This window comes from Perognathus longimembris, chromosome 5 (assembly GCF_023159225.1).
Source record: "Perognathus longimembris pacificus isolate PPM17 chromosome 5, ASM2315922v1, whole genome shotgun sequence".
In the NCBI taxonomy this organism is placed as follows: domain Eukaryota; kingdom Metazoa; phylum Chordata; class Mammalia; order Rodentia; family Heteromyidae; genus Perognathus; species Perognathus longimembris.
This window is the reverse complement of record NC_063165.1, coordinates 20,974,138-20,999,583: the sequence shown is the minus strand read 5'-3', so window position 1 is coordinate 20,999,583 and position 25,446 is coordinate 20,974,138. Positions and strand designations below refer to the sequence as shown.

The window sequence follows — 25,446 nt, the reverse complement described above, 5'->3', positions numbered from 1 at the left end:
GTGGTTCTGTTTTGATTTAAAAGAAGATATTCCTCTAGAATGATGTATACAAATTTTATATAACTTATTAGAAATAAAGAATTCTAAACATTTGTGAACTGGAAAGTGTTTCTGTATCAGGGAAGATGGTATTAGCATAATTGCTGTATTTCTCTTTACAGTGGCTCTGGGGTCTTTCTCTGCAGCATGGATGTAAATTTCAGCTCTGCCCTGGCCAAGCTCTAGGAGATGTGGTTGTGGGTATTTATAACATGATTTTCATGGGATAATTCTTTATCCTGGCAGACAACACAATGCCTGAGTATCCAGCTCTGTGGCCAGCTATGCCAGTCACGGGAAACTTACATAGAACAGCAGATACTCATGTGTGACTTTTATCTCGCTTTGTGTCTGACTCTTAAGTCTCCTAGAGGGGCAGGAGAATTAGGGCCAGGTGTTTTGATCAGATGAGATTCAGCAAGGTCAAGAAAACAAAGCACATGAAATATTGAAGCACTTTTATTACTCACAGATCCTTGAGAGAGAAGGGGTGCTGCCAAGGGACAATAGGCAGGCCACAGAAGCAATGTGCTCACCCAGTGGGCTAAGGTCTTCATTTTCTCATTGTGCTGTGCCATGGTATTTCCTATGGGGAGTTTCAGTTGTTCTTAGATAAAGCAGACATGATGAGTTCTCTGCTCCACCATACATCACACGGGTGAGGGAAGTTAGTCCTCTCACCAGGAGGGGTTTTCCAGTAGGCAATTGGATAGGACAAACCCTATCTATTAGGCATATGGGGGTAAAACAAATTTCTAGAAATTATGCCAGTGACAACCCTTTCTCTTGTGTGACTTTTTTTTGGGGGGTGGGGGGTTCAAGTGATTTAAAACTATGAATGAGCAAACATCTTGCTTTACCAAATGTTGAAGGAAAGAATATCAAAGCTTTTCAGAGGAATGACAATTCTTCCCATTGGCTGAGCTCGTGGTTGACCTTGATTAGTGTCAGCAAAGGGGATTTTGCTTTGCTATAACAACAGCAGCCTCCAGTTGAACCCCCATACTTCACAGAGTGTTCCCTGTCACCTGATGAAATCAGGAGTGGAAATGATCTTTGTGGGTTAAAGACACATGTATGAAATAAGTAAATTTTATTTCCTCTGCACTTCATCAATTTTTAATTCTTGAATCAAAATGTTTAATAGAAACTGTAAGTCTTCTTGACTACTCACTTGATCATTAACACTTGATCATTCTTTTGCATATTTAATGTTCTTTTCTTATATCTATTGCTGCTCATGGTTATTATTTTAGAAGAGAGATAGTTCAGAGTTCTTTTAATGACAACCTCTTAATTTTTTTTGTTCTGTTTTAATGGTCAGTAATTTTATGGGATTTTTAAAAAAGCATATATTCAAGTAATGTATTTATTTGACAGTTAGGGGCTTTTTATAGGAGTCTGGGGAAGAGACACAGCAACAAATGCAGACTTGTTTTGCATTTTCATATTTTCTTTAGCCTTGACATACTTAACTTATCCAGGAGCTATGGAGTTTCATAAAATCAAACAGCATAAAGTATCATTTCGCCAAAATTTCACGAACTATGTTACTTCTCCCCAGTGAAATGCAGAATGAAAACCAGAAGTGATTGTGTAAAAATTAACCAACTAGAATGACAGCCATTTTCTGTGAGGTGTGCTTACATTCTCCCATTGGGATGCAACTGCCATTAATCCGAAGCTGGCCTTGCAGATTCTCACGGAAACCCGGTGTCACCAGAGGATCAGGTCAGCCTGGCTCAGCAGATTTCCGATGTGGTGAAGCAGCCAGCATTCATCGCTGGAATCGGGGCGGCCTGCTGGATCATTCTCATGGTTTTCAGCATCTGGCTTTATCGACACCGGAAGAAGAGGAATGGACTCACCAGTACTTATGCTGGTATCAGAAAAGGTATTATCTTTCTCAAGTTCATTGAATTTTACTATGTTTAGTAGAACTCAGTGTTTATACAACTACTAAATTATTCATGAATATAATTATTTAATACTCAATATTTGATATTCAATAGCACTTTTATTTTACAATGGTGTCTGTGTGTGAACCTCTTCAGGTAGCACTAAAACAAAGAAAGCTCGTTAGCTTCATAGCACCCCCTTCCTTTCAAATAAGCTTCATCAAGTTTCATAATTTTAGAAGACTGCAATTAGTCATAGTTTTGAGGATGGATCAGATATATTGAGATATTTTATAAATGCTTTTGCTGGATAGCCTCAGACTCCATGGATTATTGATTTGTATTTTTTTTAATCCTCCTAGGAGATTTTTAACACTACAAGACAGATAATCTTTGCTCCCCTCCCACATATATCCCTCAAGTCTGGGCTATAGAGAGATGTCTTTGTTTCAACAAAATTATAATGCTTTCTGCTCTCAGAACTGTTATGTTTTTGATGTCCAGTCGTCCATTACTCTAGTTATAGTGCTCATACTTCAGTCTAATGTAGATGTTTTGCTTTCCTACAGAGCAACTAAAAAGAAGACTACCAACAACAACATACTTTTCCCACACATCCCCACCCTTTTCTCTAATTAACTTCATATTTCCTACTAGAACAAGTCCCATGTATCTTGGCCAGGTGATTTCTCTGACTAATTATATGACTCAGTAGGAATTTCCAGCGGTAGCTAAAACTGGAATGTCCTGATTCGTTAGTAAGGCATTCTGGGTCAGCAGTTTCAAATAGTTATCCCCTCATTTACAAGACATGTTGAAAAGCAAGAACACAAAACAGTTAGGAAAGATCCAGCAGCAATAAGTAAGGACGAATCTCGGTGCCTCCTAGCTGGCACTGCTGCCCCCTCTCACTGTCCATAGACTGCCTTTGTGTTCCCGTCCCTGCATATATTTCTTTTTATACATTCACCCTGTCTAGAGAAGAAGCAAAATGTCAGTTTCCCAGTCTGCAAAATGGAAAATAAAATGAGGGCTACCAGGTTCCTGCACAAATAGTACTGCTCATTATGCCTCCAGAAAAGAACAATGTCAGGCACACCCATTGCCATATAAACCTGCAACCACAAATCAATGCCAAGACGGTTGTTTGTGGGTGTCTCTGTGTGGTGAGGTGAGGAATGAGGAAGGGGCTGAGAAAAGTGACAATTTAACATTTGGATGCAGAATCCTTTGACCCTGCTGGTCAAAAATGTGTGTGATCAATTCTGTTTTGCAAACAGCCAGGGAGCAGTGGGAAGCACTTACTAGGCATGTGAGTTTAACAGCTTAATGCCCTGTGTTGCCTTGAAGTCAGAACACTGACATGGACTTCTCCCTCGTAGCTGAAATGCTATTTCCTTTACTAATGTCCTTTGGAGCATGCTGACCATTGCCTGTGTGCTCTTCCCACATACCCTGTGACACTAATATCTCTTCCACTCCCTTCTGTGTAAGAACCCATGGAACATAATTACAAATGTAAGCTGAGAAGCACTGGATTTTGCTTTTCTCACTGAGTCCTGGTGACACTGTTTCCTGACTCTTTTTTTATACATTCTTTTTTTTTAAAATGCATAGTAAGCGCTTACATTTTCTATACCACAATTAATACAAATGATTTTAAGAAAATAAGAAAGACCTATGTAACAAAGGCCCATAGAATATAAAATATCAAGCTACAGTCTGGCTTGGGCTACTAGTGAGCATTTTTTATGAGTCTCCCTCTACCCAGACCCTTGCCTGCCCTTGTCTCCATCCCCTGTCCACATTCAGATAGGTAGTGAAGCAGCTTCTTTGGATGTGGAGAGATGCCAGGCTTTGAGAATTAAGTTGGTTTTTGATGCCAATGGGGAAAATGTCAATTAGTGCTCACTCTTTTTTTTGTCTCGTCTTCAGTTCCTCTCACTAGGCCAGCTCAGAAGCAATGACAAAGACTCTGTCCTGGGTTCCCCATGTCCTTGTGATCACAAATTAATGTGCAGGCCCTTAGCTCTTGCTTGAATAGCTTCGGTTTCACATGTACATCTCTTTATAATGAAGACTTGTTACTGTGGCTCTGAAGTTTTGAATGTCAGTACATTTCATTGACTCTCTGAAAAGACCTGGCTGAAAGAAAATACAATAGATTTCTTAGGAGCAAGGCTTCTTTGCTCAAAGGAAGGCCAGTGTGTGCATTGGACACAGAAGTCAGTGTTTTGTTACTATTGCTAGTGTACTCCGAAAGAAAGAGGCATAGTAAGAAGTAACCATTTACAAGGACGTAGTAACATTGCACTTTGCAAGCCCGAAACTCTAATACTAAAGTATTTTTTAATCACTATTCAAATGGAAAATAAAAAGTCTGTTTTTGACAGCCTCTTCTTTTGGCATATGATAATCCGTATTTCTTTGTTTGTCTTAAAAATTAAGAAAAAAAGAAACAAGCTTTCATTTTAAAGAAAGAAACATGGGTTTCCTTGCTTTCTCTACCAGGAAAGCCTTTACTTTAAAGATTGGACAAAAATTCAGTCTCCTCCCTCTATGAAATGACATGGAAATTGCTCTAGTATTATCCCACACTCACGAATGAGAGAGGACAGAGAAAGTGGGAGGGAAGCCAGGTTGCTACTTTTGAGGTCTGCAGTTCAATTTCAGGCATTATTGATTAGATTAGGATTTATGACTGGAGAGAGAGGGAAGGTTCTCAGAGGAGTGTTATTGTTCTATTGTTTAGGGTCTGTCATCACAGTAAGAAAAAAATATATATATATATATATATGTTCAGGCTACTCCAACAAAGCTTCTAAATGCAAATTATGATGGAGAAATTGAAGTTCAAAGTGCCATACTTCCTTTTTTTTTCCTGTCTCCACAAATTTTTAAGATGATGAAAATGTATTGTTATTCTGTTTCTATGTTCAGGCATTGCTTGTCAGTGAGACAGTTTGATTTTTATGATTTGCTTTTCTTCTTCTCCTTCTTTTTCTCCTTCTTCTTCTTCTTCTTCTTCTTCTTCTTCTTCTTCTTCTTCTTCTTCTTCTTCTTCTTCTTCTTCTTCTTCTTCTTCTTCTTCTTCCTTCTTCCTCTTCTCCTCTTCCTTTCCTCTTCCTGCTCTTCTTTCTCTCCCTGTTCTTTCTCTTCCTCCTCCTCCACCTTCTCTCCCTGTCTCCTTTCTTTTTCTTTCCTTACCCCTTCCAATAATGAACCGTAAGTGCACCTATTAGTCCATTTAATAAGCATTTACTTTCAGATTCCTAGATAAGGTTCCAGAAAAACCCTGATAATACTTGTTTAAGAATCCATCATCCGGTGTTTGGAAATGATTAATAGTGGGGGATTCCTGTTTGTACTAACGTCAGTAAATGCAGGGTCATTTGCAGGCTAACCCAGACAACTCCCTCTGAGAGTGCAAGCTGTCTCACACTCCACAATGGTACCTGTAGAGAGAAGCATTTTTCTTTTTTCAAACCTCAGATTTGGTTTTATTCATATAGCCGAGTGTCAGACCTACTGGCTTAGTTGTTTACATTTGTTTTATGTTCAGCTGTCTGCTTGATTTATACTAATGTGATATAGTCCCTTCTCTCTTCAGCTTAATAACTGGTTTCTATTTTGTTTTGATTTTTCAGTCCCGTCCTTTACCTTCACACCAACAGGTATATATTTGATCCTCTCCTCTTCCTTCCCTTTGTAACTTTGGCATGTGTTTTTATCATTATGTTTCTGGTTTAGTTCATTCTCAGTAGTAACTTAGGGAAATGACATAAATAAAATACAATACTTCATCAACTCATGTCAGGCATGCATTTGAAGTAGAAATAGTCGGTGTGATTTTTTTTCTTTTGCATCCATGTAGTTTATTCACTATTTTATATCACACCTTAACCTGGTTTGCATGTGTATCCACTCAGTAGGCACTGTGGAACCTTTGGCATGATTTAACATGATAATCATCTTGTTGATTATTTCATACTTGGAGATGCATTTTCCCCCTTCACTTCAGCTTTTCCATTTTCCCAGAAAAAAAATCCTACTCCTTTCTTAGTTCACTTTCCAAATAATCAATATTAAAAATGGTAACCAAAATTCCAAGTACATATAAAAGATAAAACTCCATTTCCCTTGAGTCAGAATATTCATCTTCTGTCCCATTCAGTTTCTTTGCAATTGGTCCTCTTCTCTCTCATGCCACCCCTCAGTCAGCAGTGTACCTGGAGCTGGGCCTCTGCAGTTTTAATCCAGTTACTGGAATGTCTAGGAGAAGTTATCTCTCCCTAACAGACTACCACTTCCGAGTTTGTCTAAGTAGCAGAACTTGGCAGCTTTGAACAACACATTTCTCCTTAGAAAATGTGTCTGTATTCACAAAAAAGCTAATCTCCTTAACCCTTGCCTCACTATGTGCAAATCTTCTTTCTTGTTGTTGATGTTCCAGCCATGTTTTCAAGCCCAAATGTATCAAGCTGAGGATGCTTTTGGAAGCATTAAGATATATTTTCATTATGTATACATGGCTGATGTAAATATAATGAGAATCCGTTTCCACAAGCTGAAAGAGAAATAGGTCACCTTAATTAATAGTCACAACCCAGCACACATCTTTGTGTGTGCAAAGAACATTTATCTCTGTTTTCCTGGCATTCATTCTTCTGGGAAGAATGCATACAAAATCATGAAATTATGGGTTCTGATCAATTCGAAAGGGATTTATAGAGATGTTAATGCATAAGTAGGAAATGGTCATGTTTATCATAAATCTACTGCATTTTGTGTTTTCCTCAACCTTGTTGGAACATTAAGAAAATAAAAGCAATGTATATTTTAGTTCTAAAAAAAAATTCTAAGAAGAAATAGTAGTCCCATAAGAAATATGTTCTATCTTATAATGATGTGTATTATTTCTAGTAAGGAAGAAAGTAGGATGTTCACAAATGTTATAGTTTTGGTTTCATGAATGTAATGTTTATTAATTGTTCTTTTTCTTTTTCTTTTTTGTAACATTCTAGTAACTTATCAGAGAGGAGGTGAAGCTGTGAGCAGTGGAGGGAGGTAATTATTTTGCTTGTTTCGTAGGAATTCCAGATATTCCTTCTTGTCGTCCTCTGTGATACAGTGTCCATTGCTTAAAAAATTGTTTACTTTAAAAATGAAAATTGTTCAACCACTTTAAAATGACACTTTTAAGCTTTGCTGTTAATCCAGATTTTTTACATTACCAATGGGAACCGTTGCGTTTTAGTATGTGGCCACCAGAGGGCGGACTTTAACCAAGAAAAACAGACTTGCTGATTTAGCAAGCGATTAAAAGGAGTTAAAGTGATTAAGCTGTGGCATTTATGAAGATTAAGAAATATAGCTAGTTAACCGATACTATCAAAGAAAAAGTGTTCATTTGAAAAATCTGCTGAACACAGCAGTTGTTCATAAGTTGCAGGTTATATTTGTATCGGGTGGTTATGCTTTTAACATAGTTCACATCTCCATTTGAAGGGAAATATGGTGAAAAAGAAGATGGGATCTAGGTAGCTTGTTAACAAAGAGCTTTACCCTCTCTAATTAAAATGAACCTCCCCGTATTTATGATTTTTTTTGGTAATTATTATTCAGTGAACTTTAATATATTCACAGAGAAATCACAAATTGGTGTGACAGGAGGTAGGGTGTACATTGTATAAGGCAAGCGTAAGGGTATTCCACAAAAAGCTGATTTGGAGTTCAAATGTAGTAACATCAAGGTATTAGGGGAAGAAAAAATGCTTTTCCAACTAAAACCATTCTAGAATTCAAATTCAATTAACTTATTGAGTGCCCTTCTTTGTAAGGTTGAATAAGGTGATTAGATTCTGGGCAGAAAAAAATGAGTAAGTTGTTACTCCTGAATTCAAGAAACAGAACACCTGACAAAATTACTGAATTTAGTGTACAACAAAGAGGGATTTCTTTCCTGGGTACTGCTAGCTTCCTGTTTTCATGCCTGTGAATCAAAGCCAGTCACACAAAGACTCAAGGCCAGAGAGATTTTCATAGTGAATAAATCCACTAGATGCAGGCAATAGATCAGAGAATGTTATGTTTCTGGTTTTTTGTGGGTTTTTTTTTTTTGTTGTTGTTGTTGTTCCTTTTTTCACCTTGGGTAATGTCATCTAAGGCAAAGCCTAAGCATTTGTGAACAAGCTTCTAGCATCAGGACATTTTCACAGGAGTAAACTTGGAGTACTTGATTATTTACCCACATTTTATAGGTGAATATTTATGGCTATAGACTTCAGTTTTCTTGGGACTATTCTCTGTGCATGGGCACATGTACACACCATCAAAAACCTGTGCACACACAGAAGCTATAAGCTCGTTCATTCTCTAAATAATCTGCACCTTAGCTACAAGAAGCTATTTTATAGGAAACAGTAGATAGATAGCAAATACTGCTTTCTATGAACAGAATTAAAAAAAAAATTCTTGAACTACTGATTTGAAAATTTCACAATGATTAACTTTTCAAAATGCAAACAAAATTCTAGCAGTGATTTATTTCAAATACTAAATTGAAATGAGCAGTTAATCAAATGCAATGGTAAAAGATGCAGGAATGGCACAAAGATAACACAATAAAGGTATCAGTTACAAACACAATTGTGGTGTATTCTTTTCCTTTATAATGAACTCCAAGTATAGAGCAGGTTGCTTTGAATCCATCTGTGAACAAAGTAGTTAAAAGTCCTGCCCTTGGATACCTTACACTGTAACAGGAAAAGATGCAGGATGAGTAATAAGCTTTTTTTTCTTTAAGTCAACTGGACCATATTAACAGTTGGCAAGAATGGTAGAAAATGTTAAATAGTATCAAAAGGCAGACAATGGGACAATAAAGCTATGGCATGCCTTCACCTTTAATAGCATTCCAAACTCATATCTCAACAGAAAGCTAGAATGTAAGTTGCTAATCCTTTTTCCTTTTGCAAACCACTCATCAATATGGAAAGTTCTGTCAGCCTATGATGATAGGATGATGACAGTCAAAGTGTTTTGTTTTCTTTTTTCCTGGATAAAATCACAGTGACATGAGAATTGTAATTTTATAGTGGACACAAAATGAAGAAACACAAATGATGCTAATTAGAGTATATTTAATATATACCACAAGCCAGAAAGGAAAGAAAGAAATTAAAAAAAAAAAACAGTTTCCTATATTTTCAGGTAACATATGTAACTTTTAATTACTGTGACTAAAGGCCAAAATGGAACAATGACAACAATAATGAATTTTAGCTTCAAATACTACTCTATCTGCTTAGTAGAGTATGACATAGTACGCAATTCTGAGCTATACCCAAACATTATGTTTGAGTTGCCTATCCAGAAATAAAGAAGAATCAGAGTATCATTCCATTTAATCAAATTATTGTGTAGTTACCAAAATGAAGTGTTTCCTGGGGTTCCCAGGGAGCAAAGTTATTGTCTTGAAATCATACAGTATTGGGCATCGTGTATTTCTTTTCTTTAGACCAGGACTTCTGAACATCAGCGAGCCTGCTGCACAGCCCTGGTTGGCCGACACGTGGCCCAACACTGGCAACAACCACAATGACTGCTCCATCAACTGCTGCACCTCAGGCACTGGGAACAGCGACAGCAACCTGACCACCTACAGTCGTCCAGGTTAGGGATGCACAGAGTGGGATGGGTTTCCACGAAGCCTTAGATGGAATTAGCCCAAAGGAACCAAGTCTCCATTTCCTCGCTCTGCAGAGTGCATGAGGAAGGAAACTTTCCTCAACATTTTCCTGAAAGAATGAACATGACAGAGCAAACCAGCCCTGTTTGGTTCAGGCATTTTCTCTATCCTTCTATCCTCATGCTTGCCACTCTACCAAGAAGCTTGCCCCTGAGGAGAAACCATACTCATTCTAAAATAGAGGGCATTAAACAAAAATCAAATCATGGTAAAGTGTTCATAAGAATGTAGATAGTTATGATCTTGAACTAGAACTATGAAACACTTCTAATGTTTTGTTATTTTCAAAATCCTAAGAAAAATACCAATTCAAATGTCAATTCATCTATACAGTGAACCAGATTCTCCAATGCTGACAATAATAACAACAATAATAGTAATAACAATTCTAAAACAAAAAAAATTCAGAATCTTCCTCAAATTTTTACTGAGATTTTGTACAAGTAAATCCTAAAGGCACAAGAAATATAAACAGACCTGTATATTGTAGACTTATGTGCATACATTCATTACCTGCTGAGTATTTGGGTGTGCATACATATGATTTAAGGACACTTCTCTGCTAAAATTTCATGCTAACTCATCATAGTAGAACAAATGATTGTTAAATGTGTAAGATGAAGGATACAAACTATAAACACTTACTTGCAAAAAGAAACAAATCTCCAATATTGCCAAGGTAGGAAAAAACAACAGAGGTTTTAAGTAACAAGTGAAGAGATATGACTATGGATCAGAAATAACTCCTGTAATAAAGGAAATGAGAGACTGGCAAGAAAAAAGATTTAAGTAAGAAAAGAATAAGTGACAGAGAAATTTGTGATTATTCTTAAAACAATCCCAGTGCTTTGTTCACTCAGTGTGGGCATGGTATAACTATGTGACCAGTTATAATCTCCAGAGTAGTCCATGCACTGCATGTCTGTGCAAATAGTCACACAATCATAAGTAAAAGACTGTAGGGAGCTAAAGGACAGGAGACATGGTGATGCCCAAATCAATTAAAAAGTAGAATTTCTTGGTTCAATGGGGGTAACCACTGATAGCTACCTAAGTAAATTAAATAAGATACAACTTAAAATTCAGCTCCTCATCCTGCCAGCTACACATCAAGTAATCTATAGATACATATGGCCAGTGGCTTCTCTAGTAAATAATGCAAGTTCAAAACTGTCCAAGATCTTTGCAAACAAACAAACAAAAGGCTGAGTGCATTACAGAGATACAGAAGCATTGGCAGAATCAAGTGGGATTATGTAAGCCATTGTTCTTATGTTTCTTCACAATTATTTAATAATACTTAAGTAACACTTAAATAATACCTAAAGATAAGAATTCTTAAAATCTAAATGGATAAAATGGTGGTGCCTTTGATTGCATACTAAGAATTTTAAGGTAGGTGGGTTGAGTGGGACAGAAAAATTGCATTTTTTCTTACAATTATATTCATGTTTACCGCTTTAGTAGCAAGAACGCTGCTAATGTTAGTGGCCCTATGAAACAACAATAGCAAAATAATGGCATTTTCCCCCCATGGTAACATTTAGTTTTAACTTTAAAATCATTTCACATTAAAATATAACTCTAGTTCTTCCTGATGCGGTAATACTTTCAACCACAAGCCTTAAATATGCCTATATGTATCAGCCATTTAATTCCTAATTATCTCAATGAAAGGAAAATGGGAGTGGAAATGAGATATTAGCCATATTAGATATTATTTCAGGCTTTATTTGATTAAATGACCCTGGGTACTATAATTCATTTTGTCACCATTATCACAATTTTATGCTTCTAGGGTGTCATTATAATACCATGAAAAAATGATTTTCTTCATAATGATTATGCTTATATGAGTAACATATGAAGTGATAAAATTCTCCTGAGCACTATTTACCATTACTTTGCTATGGTTCCTCTTATGGTTTTGAAGGTATTCTATAAAACATAAAATATCAGGTATTTTGATCTGCTGATAGAACATGTCCCCCCTTCCCCTCTTTGTTCTATTGCTTCAACAGCTAACTACTAGATTCAAACTCGCTTAGTAAGTAACCCAAGAATCGAAAATTTTAAAGTTGACCCTTACACATTTATTTTAATGAAATTTCTAGTGTAGGAGTCATTAAAGGAAAATTATTTTAAATTGGATAAATTACTCACCTCGCAGCACTAAGAGATGCTCAAAATTATTTAGCCTCTACACAAAATCTGTGTATACCCTAAGTTTCTCAATGTTGCTTTTGAAATCTGCTGTGCGTATTTGGCCATTCCTACCAATTTTATTTCTTCCCATTTGTACTTTACCAACAAATTTTTACTGTGACTCACAAAGCTTCTTAGAAAGCAATTGAAAAGGAATAACCCTGCAGAATGACTTTCTCCTTTTCCTCTCCATTGCACATAGCTGATTGTATAGCAAATTATAACAACCAACTGGATAACAAACAAACAAATCTGATGCTCCCTGAGTCAACTGTTTATGGTGATGTGGACCTTAGTAACAAAATCAATGAGATGAAAACCTTCAATAGCCCAAATCTGAAGGATGGGCGTTTTGTCAATCCATCAGGGCAGCCCACTCCTTATGCCACCACCCAGCTCATTCAGTCCAACCTCAGCCACAACATGAACAATGGCAGCGAGGATTCGAGTGAGAAGCACTGGAAGCCACCTGGTCAGCAGAAGCAAGAAGTCGCCCCAATTCAGTATAACATCATCGAGCAAAACAAGCTGAATAAAGGTGAGAGCTTGGCATTGCAGGTTCAGCCCCCTGACACTCAACCCTCTACCATTCTCTGTCAAAACTTGCCTGGGTCTGGCAAATGCACCGTTTCCTTTTGGTACTGCTTCTTTCTTTGGTTTCAGAATTCCCCGTGTCAAAGAGTTAATTAGCACAACAATACCTTGGAAAATTGATTTTTATAATAACATATAAGTGTCATCAAATGGTTTTGTGATTAATTTAAATTTGATAGTAAGTGAGGGATTGCTTAGGACATACAATCTTTTATTCATAAGGCAGATGTCCAACCGTCACAATGCCTCACATTTTCAATAAATAGACTATCCCATCTTTCCACTTGAGGATGGAAGATAATTGCTTCTACATGGTTCTATAAATGAATGGTATTTTTTATATCAAACTGAAGAAAAAATAATTAAATTAAACTTGAACTCGAGAAGTGGTTCAATTTGTTCTATCACTTCATATGGTTACTAAAACTACTATGGTATATAATTTTAGAGGCTAAATTTTCTTGGTTGACCTGATTGAAGTCTGTCTGGATAGAACCTAAAATAAATTGAGTTCACTATTAACTTGAAGCAGCAGAATAGTATTTTATGGCCTGAGGGGAATGTCTCTGTATTGTGATATGTGTTGGTATAGATAGGTATTTGATTTCTTTGTAGTTCTTCAGGCTAGGGCTTTTAAAACATGATTTGCAAAGTTATACATCCAGGAAAAGAAGAATTACTCCAATTTTTTAAAATGGGCAGTATGGTGCTAGTACTCAGGTAAAGAATGCATGTTATCATAGATTGAGACATAGATTTGTTCTATTCAGGTTTGAATTGGGAGCATTTTCTTCAAAAATAAAATATTTCAAACCCAAATTGCAAGAAGGTAATGTAGATATTTTATTTGATTGAGTTCATGTTATCTGTTTTAATTTGAAATAACATCTCTTAGTCTTTTCCCAAATAAACAAATGCTTTTGCTAATTAAATAATTGCTTATTAAGATTTCTGCACCAGTTCATGACAAAGATGTAATGGGTACATTTCAGCAATCATGGGGTTTACCGTGCAGATTCAACTTAATATTTACGTTTTGGAATGCTCTGAATGTGTTCTATGCAGACATTTCAGAACTCTGATTCATGTTTACATTGCAAGTAAGCAAATTCATTATGTCAGAAGTTAATAAATACCCTGGAATGCAAAGAGACTAACCGATTATTGTTGAATGTATTCTACTGGTAAGCTTATCAATTGGATTTTCACATTTGCCTAAGTAAGCAGAGGTTCCTGGGAAAAGATTAATATCTTTCACTCTCTTATTAAGGATATATTTTGTGAGGTACAAGCTTGCTGGCAAGTTTTTGTTTTGCTTTATAGATTTTAATTTTGTAATGTGGTCGTACTGGATAAGCTCAGGCTGACCTCAAACTCTCTATCCTACTAAAGCCTCCTGAGTACTAGGATTACAGGCATCTGCTGCCATGCATAGCCTAATTTTTATCTGGTGTTATTTGTAGACATAATTTTTATAACTTATTTAAATTATTTTGTTACTATATACATATACTTATTAGAGATGTGCATATATAACATGTATATGTGTATAGTATGTGGATGAGTGTGTGGGTGAGTAGATACATGCGTTCTACTACTGAGTTACCCCTCCAATCCTTGTGGTTGCATTTGTAAAATACTGATTTCAACTATATGCCTTTACATATGCTGACAGTATGAATGTGAAATGAAAAGAGATAAGTAGGCAAATAAGTGATCCAATTGCTTCCTTCCTTTACTCAGACATGTAGACAAAACAGAGATGTAAAATAATTCCCTCAAAGAAAATAAGTGTTTAATCTTTCCCCCCTTCTGAAATATCTAGATTATCGAGCCAATGATGCAATTCCTCCAACTATCCCATACAACCAACCGTACGATCAGAACACAGGAGGATCTTACAACAGCTCAGATCGGGGCAGTAGCACGTCTGGTAAGTGAGGAGCTCAAAAGAAAACATCAATCTCCCCATGAGAACAGCAGCACATTCCATGATCATGAAGTGGACATTCTTGGGCTTGAGAACTTACATAGCATTGAATCAATTTATGTCATTGGAATCCCAGACCTGAGTCTGGTCTCTGCAAGTTAAAGGAGTATCCACTCAATAAACCCTCTTATTTTCGATTTGGAATAAAATAATTTGCACCTTATTTTCCACTTTGTTAATGAACTTCAGTAAAGTCAGCGGTATGGACTAATTTTTCATGAAAATAGGAACTTTGTTCTCTCTTGCCCAAAACACTATGAAGTATGATGTGCATGTAGTTAATCTACTAAATGTATTGCCGTTTGAAAAGAAATTGTGAGAGCCATATGAGTTCAGTTAGGCACGAAGTCAATCACCTGAGATGTAGGTAGAGTGGGAAGCTGACTTAGTTTATAATCTCCATATATTCCCTCTGTTCTTGTTGAAAACCTCACAAAGCAACCTTGCCAGCCCAAGGATCCGCATTGCTGCTCTTCCCTGTGGTCTTCATGCTGGTGCAGCTGTTTGCCAGCTGTTTTCCTGATAGGGGCTGCAGATGGGCGCTTACTGGTACTTAAGTCCTGTTTTTCTAATTAAAGGCGGTTCATTATTAGAAGGAACATGTGGCAAGTCACACCACAATGAAAACAAACTGATTGATCTCAAGTGGAGTATGTTTCTGCAAGACAGAGTAAAAAACAGTACCTCCTGGCAACTGGATATGAAGTTGTTTTAGGTTCTTAGAGCCAAGAGTGTATTCCTCTGTGCTGTAATGAATATCACATTTGCTTTTTTGCTGTCTTCACTTAACTATGCTGCTTTGGTATTTCCTATTGTGTGTGGAAATGGTTTGGATAAAAAAAAATTAAGCCTTTACATTTTACAGTTCTCTCAGACTCTACTGTCTTTCTTTTAACAATTAAAATATTATTTAATGATTTTTTTCAAAGATTAACTAAACTAATTGTATTTGAGTCTCTCAACTATCCGTGTTTGAGAAAAACACAACACATTTAAGTTTATGATTGTAGTCAATGTCATCGTTGAATTCCTAGACGCTTGGAAAATAGCTATTTTCATAGGAAATAAAAATAAGATTGCAAGGCATTATGTTTCAACTGATGTTCTCCTTTCCAAGGCCCAGATACCTAGAACTTCATGTGCTACTGGAGATTTTGGTATTCTGTGGATATTTGGTGAAAATATTACAAGAATGTGAAATCTTATAGGAGGGAAGAGGGAAAAAAAAGCAAGGGAATAAAGTGTGTGTGTGTGTGTGTGTGTGTGTGTGCGCGTGTGTGTGTGTTTTCCAGTATTGCGGTTGAATCTTAAGGCCTTATACTCTGCTTTGGATTTTTCATTCATGGTTAGCCCTCTAATCACTTGAGACACACCCCTACTTTTGGCTTTTTGCTGGGTCTGAAGTGCCAGGCCGTTGACACCCCTCCCCCCCCCCAAAGACCACTAAGGAGCTGATTCCGATGCGAGAGCATGAGAGTCGTTTATTGCAGCTCGAGCTGGACTCACAACCCTTCCCGGGCGCAGCAGGTCCATGACTGTGACCCCCTTCCCTTTATTCTGCCAGATTTTTATTCACAGTAGGGTAGGGGGAGGGACAATCATAGCAGTGGCATTGCGATTGGGTGGTGGTTCATGGGCTTACTTGATTGGTCAGCAATCCGCGGGCTAGCGCACCGATAGGACAGTATTTCACGGACAAGCTCTGTCTCTGACTCATTGGCTAGGGGTGTGCTCATTTCCCATAAGGGCAGGGACTTTCTAGCTTAGCGGTTGCGGGATAGGGTAAATCCTACACAGCAAGTAAATCATAGGTTCCGGGAGACTGAGCCACGTGAGGTCACCAGGGCATCCAGGCAGGATGTGTGTTTCCTTCTGATGGGTTGTTCAACCCCCTCTCACAGTTTCCAGGAAACCAACACTCAGGCCTAGCTCTCCTTGTTTCATCTGAGGCCTGCCATAGCTCAGAGTTGTCTCATGGACTTATTAGGATTGTGATTATTATTATCTTATACTAGTTATGCAAAGGAGTTGCCATTTAACAAAGCAGTTTATGAGTACAGTATGTCTTGATCATTGTCATCCTTTAGGAGTTCTCACCTATCCCTTAACCACATCATCTCTTGCTCTTACTAATTTTGTTGGATATATATGGAATTTTTTTGTCTCCATTTTCCCCATCTTCTCCTCTTCAGTTGTCTACTTCTTTACCCTTCACCTACCTTACCCCTTTCCAGTACCTGCTTCTTGGAGTTTTATTTTTCCTAACACTGATTTTGGCTTTCTAAGGAATTACAGTCTTTGAGATCTCCCTTAAATCTACTGTATTTCAGTTAGTAATATTTGTATACATGTGCATACCACCCAACATATTTACTTAGGAGTTTGTAAGCTAAATCTAGCTTCTACATATAAGCAAAAACATGGATTCTTTGTCTCTCTAGTCCTGAGTTACTAATAAATATCATACCTCAGACCTTACTTCCCAGCCTCCTGAGTAGTTAGGATTGCAGCCATGAGCCACTGGCACCCAGTGATGTTAACCTGCTTAAGGCTGCTGGAGTCACTCATGGTACCTATGTCAGTAAATCAAGAGAAGACATTGGTTAATGTCAACTCTACCATAGTGCCTAATCATCTCAACCCAAGCCAAGTAGAGGCATAAAGAGCATAGACACAGAACACAGTATCTAGTACCAGCCTGTTCTTTACTCTCCTGTTTCCCACCCCCCCCCACACACACCCACTTGGCATGTAAAAAGATCTAGTATGACCAACAAGGCCATGGCCTAAAAATTCCCAGCAACTTTAAAGAAAGACTCTTTGAATAAGCAAAAATCGGTTCTGTTCACCATGTGATTTGTAGCTCATTCTCATAGGGTTAAAAAACTTACAGGTAATACACTAACATGAATGGGTCATATGGGGAAAAAAGTTATTGCAAAGTCATTGTTGATAATTACACATGCATCTGTAATCATAATTGAGGAGTATTTTGTCCCCAAATACATTTTAATCCCAAAATTAAAGAGATGACTATGTGTGTAACTTCCAATGATTAAAGTATATGCCAACTCCAAAATCACAACACTGTAGCACTTGAAACACTAGCTGCTTTAAACTACTAATCTCTAACTACATTATTTTTTTCTTTATGAGAAACCATAATTTTATTAAAAGAATGGCTGAGAATACTTCTTGAAAGAACATTTTTCTGCCTCTTTTGTCATTAGTTATATTAGTTCTTCTAGCAATTATTTCCTTCTCCACCTTCCTTTCTAAAGAAAACTAGTAATTTAATTGTGCCTAAACCATTTCAATGGACAAGTACAAATTATATATATATTCAGTGATTTAATGCAACAGTGGAGCTCTAATAGATCATAACTGCATCATATTGTATTTTAGGTTTCAGCAATTAAATAATAGAAAGGCATGCCAGAAAAATATGTCTACAGCTCATTTGTTTTAGATGATAATCCATAATACAATTAATTGCTGTAGGAAGATCACAATTAGTGATATGACTCATAAAGTTCATTTTTGCTTTTGTATTGCTTTCTTTGCTATGCATTTCCCTGTTAAACTTGGCTGTATTTTGATTTTCCAATTATACAAAATTCTGTTTAAAGTTAATGAGGAAAAGTGCATTTTATCTCTCTATATATATAAATTATAAGATTATATGTTCAGGAATTAATTAACTTTGGGACAATGAAAACATTTTTAAGCCACAAATAAAGGATGTATGTTTTCTTTTCTAGGGAGTCAAGGGCACAAGAAAGGGGCACGAACACCGAAGGTACCAAAACAAGGTGGCATGAACTGGGCAGACTTGCTTCCTCCCCCACCAGCACATCCTCCTCCACATAGCAACAGTGAAGAGTACAGCGTTTGTGTAGACGAAAGGTAGGAAGACATCCAATAGCAGTTAATGTGACTACTGAAACCCATACAAGCCCTCTAAACTGCATGGCCAAGGGGCTGGTTCCTAGGGTCAAACATTAGACTGCAACCCTTCTCAGAGTTGCCCAAAGAAAGGAACTCACATTTTAGAAGATACTTTATGAAGAATTATACACACATTTTTGTCTGCACATGTTTTACACACATTTATGTAAAATTACCTGAGTTCAGGTGTATAGAACTACATATATCATTTTGTGAATATATATTTACACACACACACATATATATATACACACATGTACACATGTTAAGAAATGTCTGCTAACATAAATATTAACCATTTTGTTACAGTTGCCTCCTATATTCAGTTTATCAACATTTTTTCATGGTTTTTAGTGTAGTAGAAACAGCATATCCAGATTGTATGAACTCTTTGGTGACCCAGCAATCAATGCCTGTCTCAGAAGTTATCTCCATATTGGGTGTCACCTGATTATGTTTAGAACTTCTTGGAGCAGATGTTACAGGTCATGTGTATGTTGTTCTGAAAACTATTTTTCCTTCAATAAGTCATATCATGTTGAAAACTGTGGGAATCAACACTTGCCAGAACTGATCATCAAAATGAGCTAATAAGTACAAATAATTCACATGACAAACCTTAGAAAGTTGCATTTTTCCCAGAACTTATTCAACTAAATATAAAACCACTTGGTTCTGCTTCTGCATGGCAGAACCAAGAAGGAAGAACTCACATGACACAGAAAATTCATTACCTAAAACTAAAATTTACCTGAAAATAGTCTTTCCATTACCTAGAAATAGAAATGAAGACTTAATTCTTTGTGTGTATGTGTGTGTGTGTGTGTGTGTGTGTGTGTGTGTGTTGGTGGTGGTGATGGTTTTTTTTTTTTGCCAGTCCTGGGCCTTGGACTCAGGGCCTGAGCACTGTCCCTGGCTTCTTTTTGCTCAAGGCTAGTACTCTGCTACTTGAGCCACAGCAACACTTCTGGCCATTTTGTATATATGTGGTGCTGGGGAATTGAACACAGGGCTTCATGTATATGAGGCATGCACTCTTGCCACTAGGCCATATTCCCAGCAAGACTTAATTCTTTCTATGCACACACAAATGCACATACACAAGTCTTTTCCAGTTCCATTATACTCAGATTCCATGTATGTGTACTCCTTTCCAAAATTTTAATAAAGTGTACACTCAATGTTTATACAAATGTGTTTATGTACAGTCCTTGTTGTCCACATGAGTGACATTTTGTAAGGTTGCTGTGAGATTCACCCTGTGTTCCAAGTGCTTTATATCTTTGCTTGTACAATAATTAAAAATGCAAAAATAATTGTTGTCCTGTGAGTATGCAAAACTAACATGGGTGAGATTTTGCCTACAGTCCATAGTTGGCTAATATCCGTACTATAGAATCCATAAACAACACACTTTGTTAACTGACAAACATGATATCATGTTGTAACATCCTTCAATAATGTGGCATGTGTCAACATCAAGTAGAGGTAGACCACTTCAAACTCTCTCTTCTTTCTCCCTGATATATATATATATATTAGGACTGCCTTATATTTTTACTATTATAAAAATCCAGTTGCAAATTCTGAGTTAGCAAATACTGAACTGTTGTTACTAGGGGAAATATGACTTTAGGTTTCTTGGAACCTCTGGTCACACAATTTTTCTCTCCATGCAGAATTGTGTTTTATGTGTGCTGTGATGAAATATATCTTATTCAATATATGTTTGTCCATTAATATGACACACAGCCAACAGCACTATATCATTACAGAGAAAAATCCATCTCTCACAGAAAAAGGGCACATTACAAAACTCTTACCATTATGAACATGGCACAGCACTTTAGCCCTGTTTTAGGTGTGGTTTTAAATATGAAGCCCACCAAGATTAAACCAAAAAAATTTCAAAATGTGGGGCTCTGAGGGAGGACCCTTAAATATAATTTGAACAGTGACTAAACAAAGAAGTATATAATGTTGTTTTACATCAACTATGAGTATGCATGTCAGGGGTTCAGATTTGGGGTCCATTTGGGGGAATGAGCATGAAAATATCACAAATAACTTATTTGGGGGTTGTGCATATATTTTACTGGGTCAGTGAACTTGCAAATAAGGAGTCTGCAATAGCAAAAATCAATGAACTGTGTTTTAAAGGCTTATTCTCCAGGCTTTCTCAATATAACTTTTACTCTTATTTTGGTTTACAAAAGTAGATTTACAGGGCTGGGAATATGGCCTAGTGGCAAGAGTTTTTGCCTCGTATTCATGAAGCCCTGGGTTCAATTCCCCAGCATCACATATATAGAAAATGGCCAGAAGAGGTGCTGTGGCTCAAGTGGCAGAGTGCTAGCCTTGAGCAAAAAGAAGCCAGGGACAGTGCTCAAGCCCAAGCCCAGGACTGGCCAAAAAAAAAAAAAAAAGTAGATTTAAAGCAAAGTACATTGACTTAGGTAATGAAAGAAAACAATAACTATTTTAGATACCACTACAGCCCAAACTGAAAGAATTGTTTTAACTGGGAAGAAAGAGGCTTTGCAGATCTGCTGGTTGTTCTTAACCTTGACACATGAGTAGGTTCTCAATTAAGAAGAGAGTTTCAGGGACATTAAGACCACACAAAGATGTGGACTCCTGGAGACCTAACATGAAACATATGGCAGGGAGTGAAAGGAAGCTTCGAAAGCAAATGGAAACCAGATTATGCGGAGACGTGAATGTCTTGCATTGGCATTATTTTTCTGTAGGCAATTACAGAACCATTTATTATTTTGGAGCAAATGAATCACCCAAGAGTGTTGTGCATTATAGAAAAGTAATTTTGAAGCAATGTGAAGATTTTAAGAAAAGAGTGACCAGAGGCAAAAAGATCAATTAAAAGATTATTTCAGTAGCACATGTAACAGATAAAAATAAGGGAATGAACTGGAGAGCATTTATAGAGATGAATTGGTGAATACTTCAACGGGGAAGAGAAAAAGGAGCAGTGCTCTACATGAGTTCTAGTTGATGAGAGCAAATTGCTATGTTACTGTATAACAAAAAAATTATGTATAGAAAAGGTTGACAAAGGGTGAGCTATTAGGATTAGAAAAAAAGTACAAAACCACCACCTTATTTGAACATCAACTCTCATGAGTGAAAGTAAACAAGACAGATAAGATAGTAGAGAGTGAGTAGGGACCTATGGTGGCAAAGCACAATGTATAGACTGCAGTATGTCACAACCCATTCTCATTGATAGGCCCACAGCCTGGACGACAAAAAAAAAAAAGGATAAATTTCCCCAAATTCATCTTGTTTCTTTCACAGCTCTAAGCAGAGGAGAAAAGCATTTCATTCTTCAAGGGCATTGTCTTTTCCCTCATCATCATCCTCAGTACAAACCAACTTGTTAGTTTTGTGTTCAACTAAAGAAATAGTGATCATTTACAGTTTCAGAGGAAAAGAGGATTGTATTGAATTAAAGTTAATTTCCAGTGCATCTTCCTTTGAACGGAGTGACAGTACTTGTTCCTAGAGTTTAGAATTTCATCTTGGGTTATCTGAAATACCAATTTCAAATAAGAGAACAAGTTGAATTAGAGCAACAAAATATACCAAATGCATCTGAGATGTACAAAGTTAAACTACATCCAGTAGATTCCTTTATTGCATGAAATCTGAGCCCATATAATATAGTCAAAAATACAGAATCTCAGAGGAAAAAAAAATAATAGCTTATGCGGTCATTCACAAACCCATGTTAACTGTGAACTGTTTTAAACAATGTCATTAATTTGAGATATTTGAAAATCTATTTAAATTTGAATCATTTTTGAGAACCTATTCAAAGAATAGATTTAGAAGAAACTATTCAAAGCTGATATTTCACTTACTGTACAAGTCATTTAATTGGAAACTTGAAGTAACTCAACGTATTCTTACCGTCTGTCATAGCTATGACCAAGAAATGCCATGTCCTGTACCACCAGCAAGAATGTACTTGCAACAGGATGAATTAGAAGAGGAAGAAGATGAAAGAGGCCCTACACCCCCTGTGCGAGGAGCAGCATCTTCTCCAGCTGCTGTGTCCTATAGCCATCAGTCCACTGCCACTCTGACCCCTTCCCCGCAGGAGGAACTCCAGCCAATGTTACAGGATTGTCCAGAGGAGATTGGTCATGTGCAGCACCAACCAGACAGAAGGTATGGTATTACTGACATCTGTCCTGACCTATCAGATCATTTCCCTTCCTCAACGGCAATATCAATGCTTCCCCCAAGTAATTAACAAATCACATGACTTAAAATATCTTCAAGCAATGTTTTTGGCTATCATTGTGGGTTAAATGATTCCTGAGTGGGTAGGCATAGAATAAGATTCATTCATATGCACTTAGGATCATTATTGGGATATTCAAATAAACTTTATCTATATTTACAGTTGAGCTATATTTTGTTCTCTCACAACTATAATGTTACAGAAAAAATTAGTGTGTTACATTCATGTTATGTTGGACTCAGATGCTCTTATTTTGGCCTAGATAATAGGATGGAATCTTTTTTCCAAGCAGCTAAACTATGTGTGTGTGTCTATGTGCATGCATGTGTATGTTTAGACTGTTTTAGACTAGAGATGGAGCATCACCAAACAATGCATTCTTATTGTATATAATGTTAACACTTGTCATTTCTATGACATAAAACCTATTACTGATCACGTTAGCTCTTCTCCATTGCTGATGACTTATTTGTACTGTTTTATTGCCCTTAACAGAATATATTAATGTATCTATTCCTTTGCATATTCCTAATATCCTTTGAAACTTAGTATATTATTTGCTGCAGAAGGTTTTCCTTCAATATTCTAGAATGAATAATAAATCTACTTTATTGTACTTGAATTTTCTGTGTACACTGAAAGGAATATGTAAGGCTTATTAACTATTCTATCATTAAGAGGTTATTAACAGATTTAAATCACATGATTTCTAGAATAAAGAAGTAGTTAAAACTGATTTTGTGTGACAAAAAGAGGGAGTTGGATTGCATGTATTTAAATATAATACTACTAACCCTTGGAATAATAGGAAGATTCAGCACAAATAAGCTATCTCTTTTTCTCTATTAAAGGTCATGAGCCATCCTCCTATTCTTATTAGAAAAGAAAGATATTCTAATACAGACTATTAAGCTCAGAAATATCTTCTTTCATTATCTAAAACTACTTGTTTCCTTTCCACTCTCTTTATTGCTTAATGGTACCTGTTCTTCCACTTGGAAATTCTGTTCTTTTGTTTTGCCTTACAAAATCCTTTTCTTCTTCCTGGCAAACAAAAATCACTTCAGTATAATATTTTCATTTGTCATTAAATTCTTTTCTTGCTTTACTATTTACTACTTCCCTAGCCTTCTCCCCTAATTCCATGGCTTTCTGCTGCTTAGTATTTTTTGGTCACTTCATTTCTATTGATCCCCCTTGTGCCCTAGTCCAGTGCATTCTGGCTTCTATCAGTCTGCTGAAAGCAGAATCCTAATGCTTAAATATAAAGACTTCTTAGTCTTTATCACACCTAAACTGTCTTCAATGATGGCAAATTGAGAGATCTTTGTGAGAATCAAATGCGATAACATACAATAAGTTTCTCAAGTAGGGAAAGTGTTCAACTTACAGTTTAACAATAATGTGTTCAGCATTAGTTCCCTTCCATCCTTATCCTATACACCACCCAGTCAGCTAGTTCAGCTGTCCCTTGAATCATTCTGATAGTTGTTAAATGTGTTTAACTAGATCTCACTGTGTTCCTAAGTGCAACAATGGTGACATTCACTTAGATATTTCGACATGTCTGAATCAGAATTCATCTTTTCAGTGAAATTTTTAATTCATTCTTTTGTCTTACCTAATTGCTATCTTTTAATTTTGTCATTTATACTCATATATTATTGTAAAGGTTACAGTTACATAATTCCAATAGTCAGTACATTTCTTTTTAAACAGTGTCACCCTCTCCCTCATTTTCTCAGTTTTTCCCCAGTCTTTCCCTTCCCCCAAAAGTTGTATAATTCATTTCCAACATAATGTCTAGTGAGTATCACTTCTGAATTAATTCACCCTTTGTCCCACTGTTTCTGTGCTTCTCTTTCCCCAGCCCAATTCAGATAAATTGACATACGAGACAAACAGTACCAAAATTTAAAAAACAAACAAACAAACAAAAAAACAGCAATGATAAGGGGGGGGGGGAAATGAACAGAGAAAGAAGAAAGAAAAGAAAAGAACACAAAAGCATACAATTAAAAAAAACTCTTGTTTCCATTTCCTGGAGTTTATTTTGATGAGCATAATTTTATATGATGATATACATATAGCTATTAAGCCCCTGTGATCCTCTCCTAAGAATGTCCTCTTTTAATCTCACTGTGTGAACATTTAATAGATGAATGGATCAAGAAAATGTGGTGTATACACACAATGGAATTCTATGACTCCATCAGAAACAATAACATTGCCCCATTCATAAGGAAATGGAAAGACTCAGAAAAAATTATACTAAGCAAAGCAAGCCAGACACAAAGAAACATAGGCTGCACGTTTTCTTACATTTGTAATAATTAGACTTTGACTATATGTCTACAAGAAAATTCAATGAATAGTAAAAGACAAAAAAATGAACTTGTCTATATGATTACTTAAGGCTATTTTAACCAAGATTATCAACCATCATTTATTTAGTCATTATAGTAAAAAATTGCAAAGATAATGGGATTATTTATTTATTTATTGCTAGTCTTGGGGCTTGAACCCAGGACTGGGTGCTGTCCTGAGTTTCCTCATGTTCAAGGCTAGCGCTCTATCACTTGAACCACAGTGCCACTTTTGGCTTTTTCTGAGTAGTTTATTGGAGATAAAAGTCTCACAGACTCTACTGCCTTGGCTGGCTTTGAACTGAGATCCTCAGCTCTCAGCCTCTTGAGTAGCTAGGATTATAGGTGTGAGTCATTGATGCCTGGCTGGAAAATTATTTTTTTAATAG

At 36.6% G+C, this 25,446-nt stretch overlaps 1 protein-coding gene across 4 annotated transcripts in view; it reads left to right on the top strand.

The window, feature by feature from the left end:
* Positions 1-25,446, top strand: part of Robo1 (roundabout guidance receptor 1) — a 367,669-nt gene that overhangs the window by 313,679 nt on the left and 28,544 nt on the right. Inside the window, exons 18-25 of one of the 4 annotated variants that reach the window (XM_048346426.1) lie at positions 1,736-1,933; positions 5,585-5,611; positions 6,962-7,004; positions 9,457-9,611; positions 12,260-12,430; positions 14,312-14,419; positions 18,238-18,382; positions 22,367-22,615. In XM_048346426.1, the coding sequence (XP_048202383.1) occupies positions 1,736-1,933; positions 5,585-5,611; positions 6,962-7,004; positions 9,457-9,611; positions 12,260-12,430; positions 14,312-14,419; positions 18,238-18,382; positions 22,367-22,615 (1,096 nt within the window). Of the gene's footprint in view, positions 1-1,735; positions 1,934-5,584; positions 5,612-6,961; positions 7,005-9,456; positions 9,612-12,094; positions 12,431-14,311; positions 14,420-18,237; positions 18,383-22,366; positions 22,616-25,446 lie in introns of all 4 variants that reach the window. The other 3 variants (XM_048346424.1, XM_048346427.1, XM_048346425.1) reach the window with 3 other exon arrangements.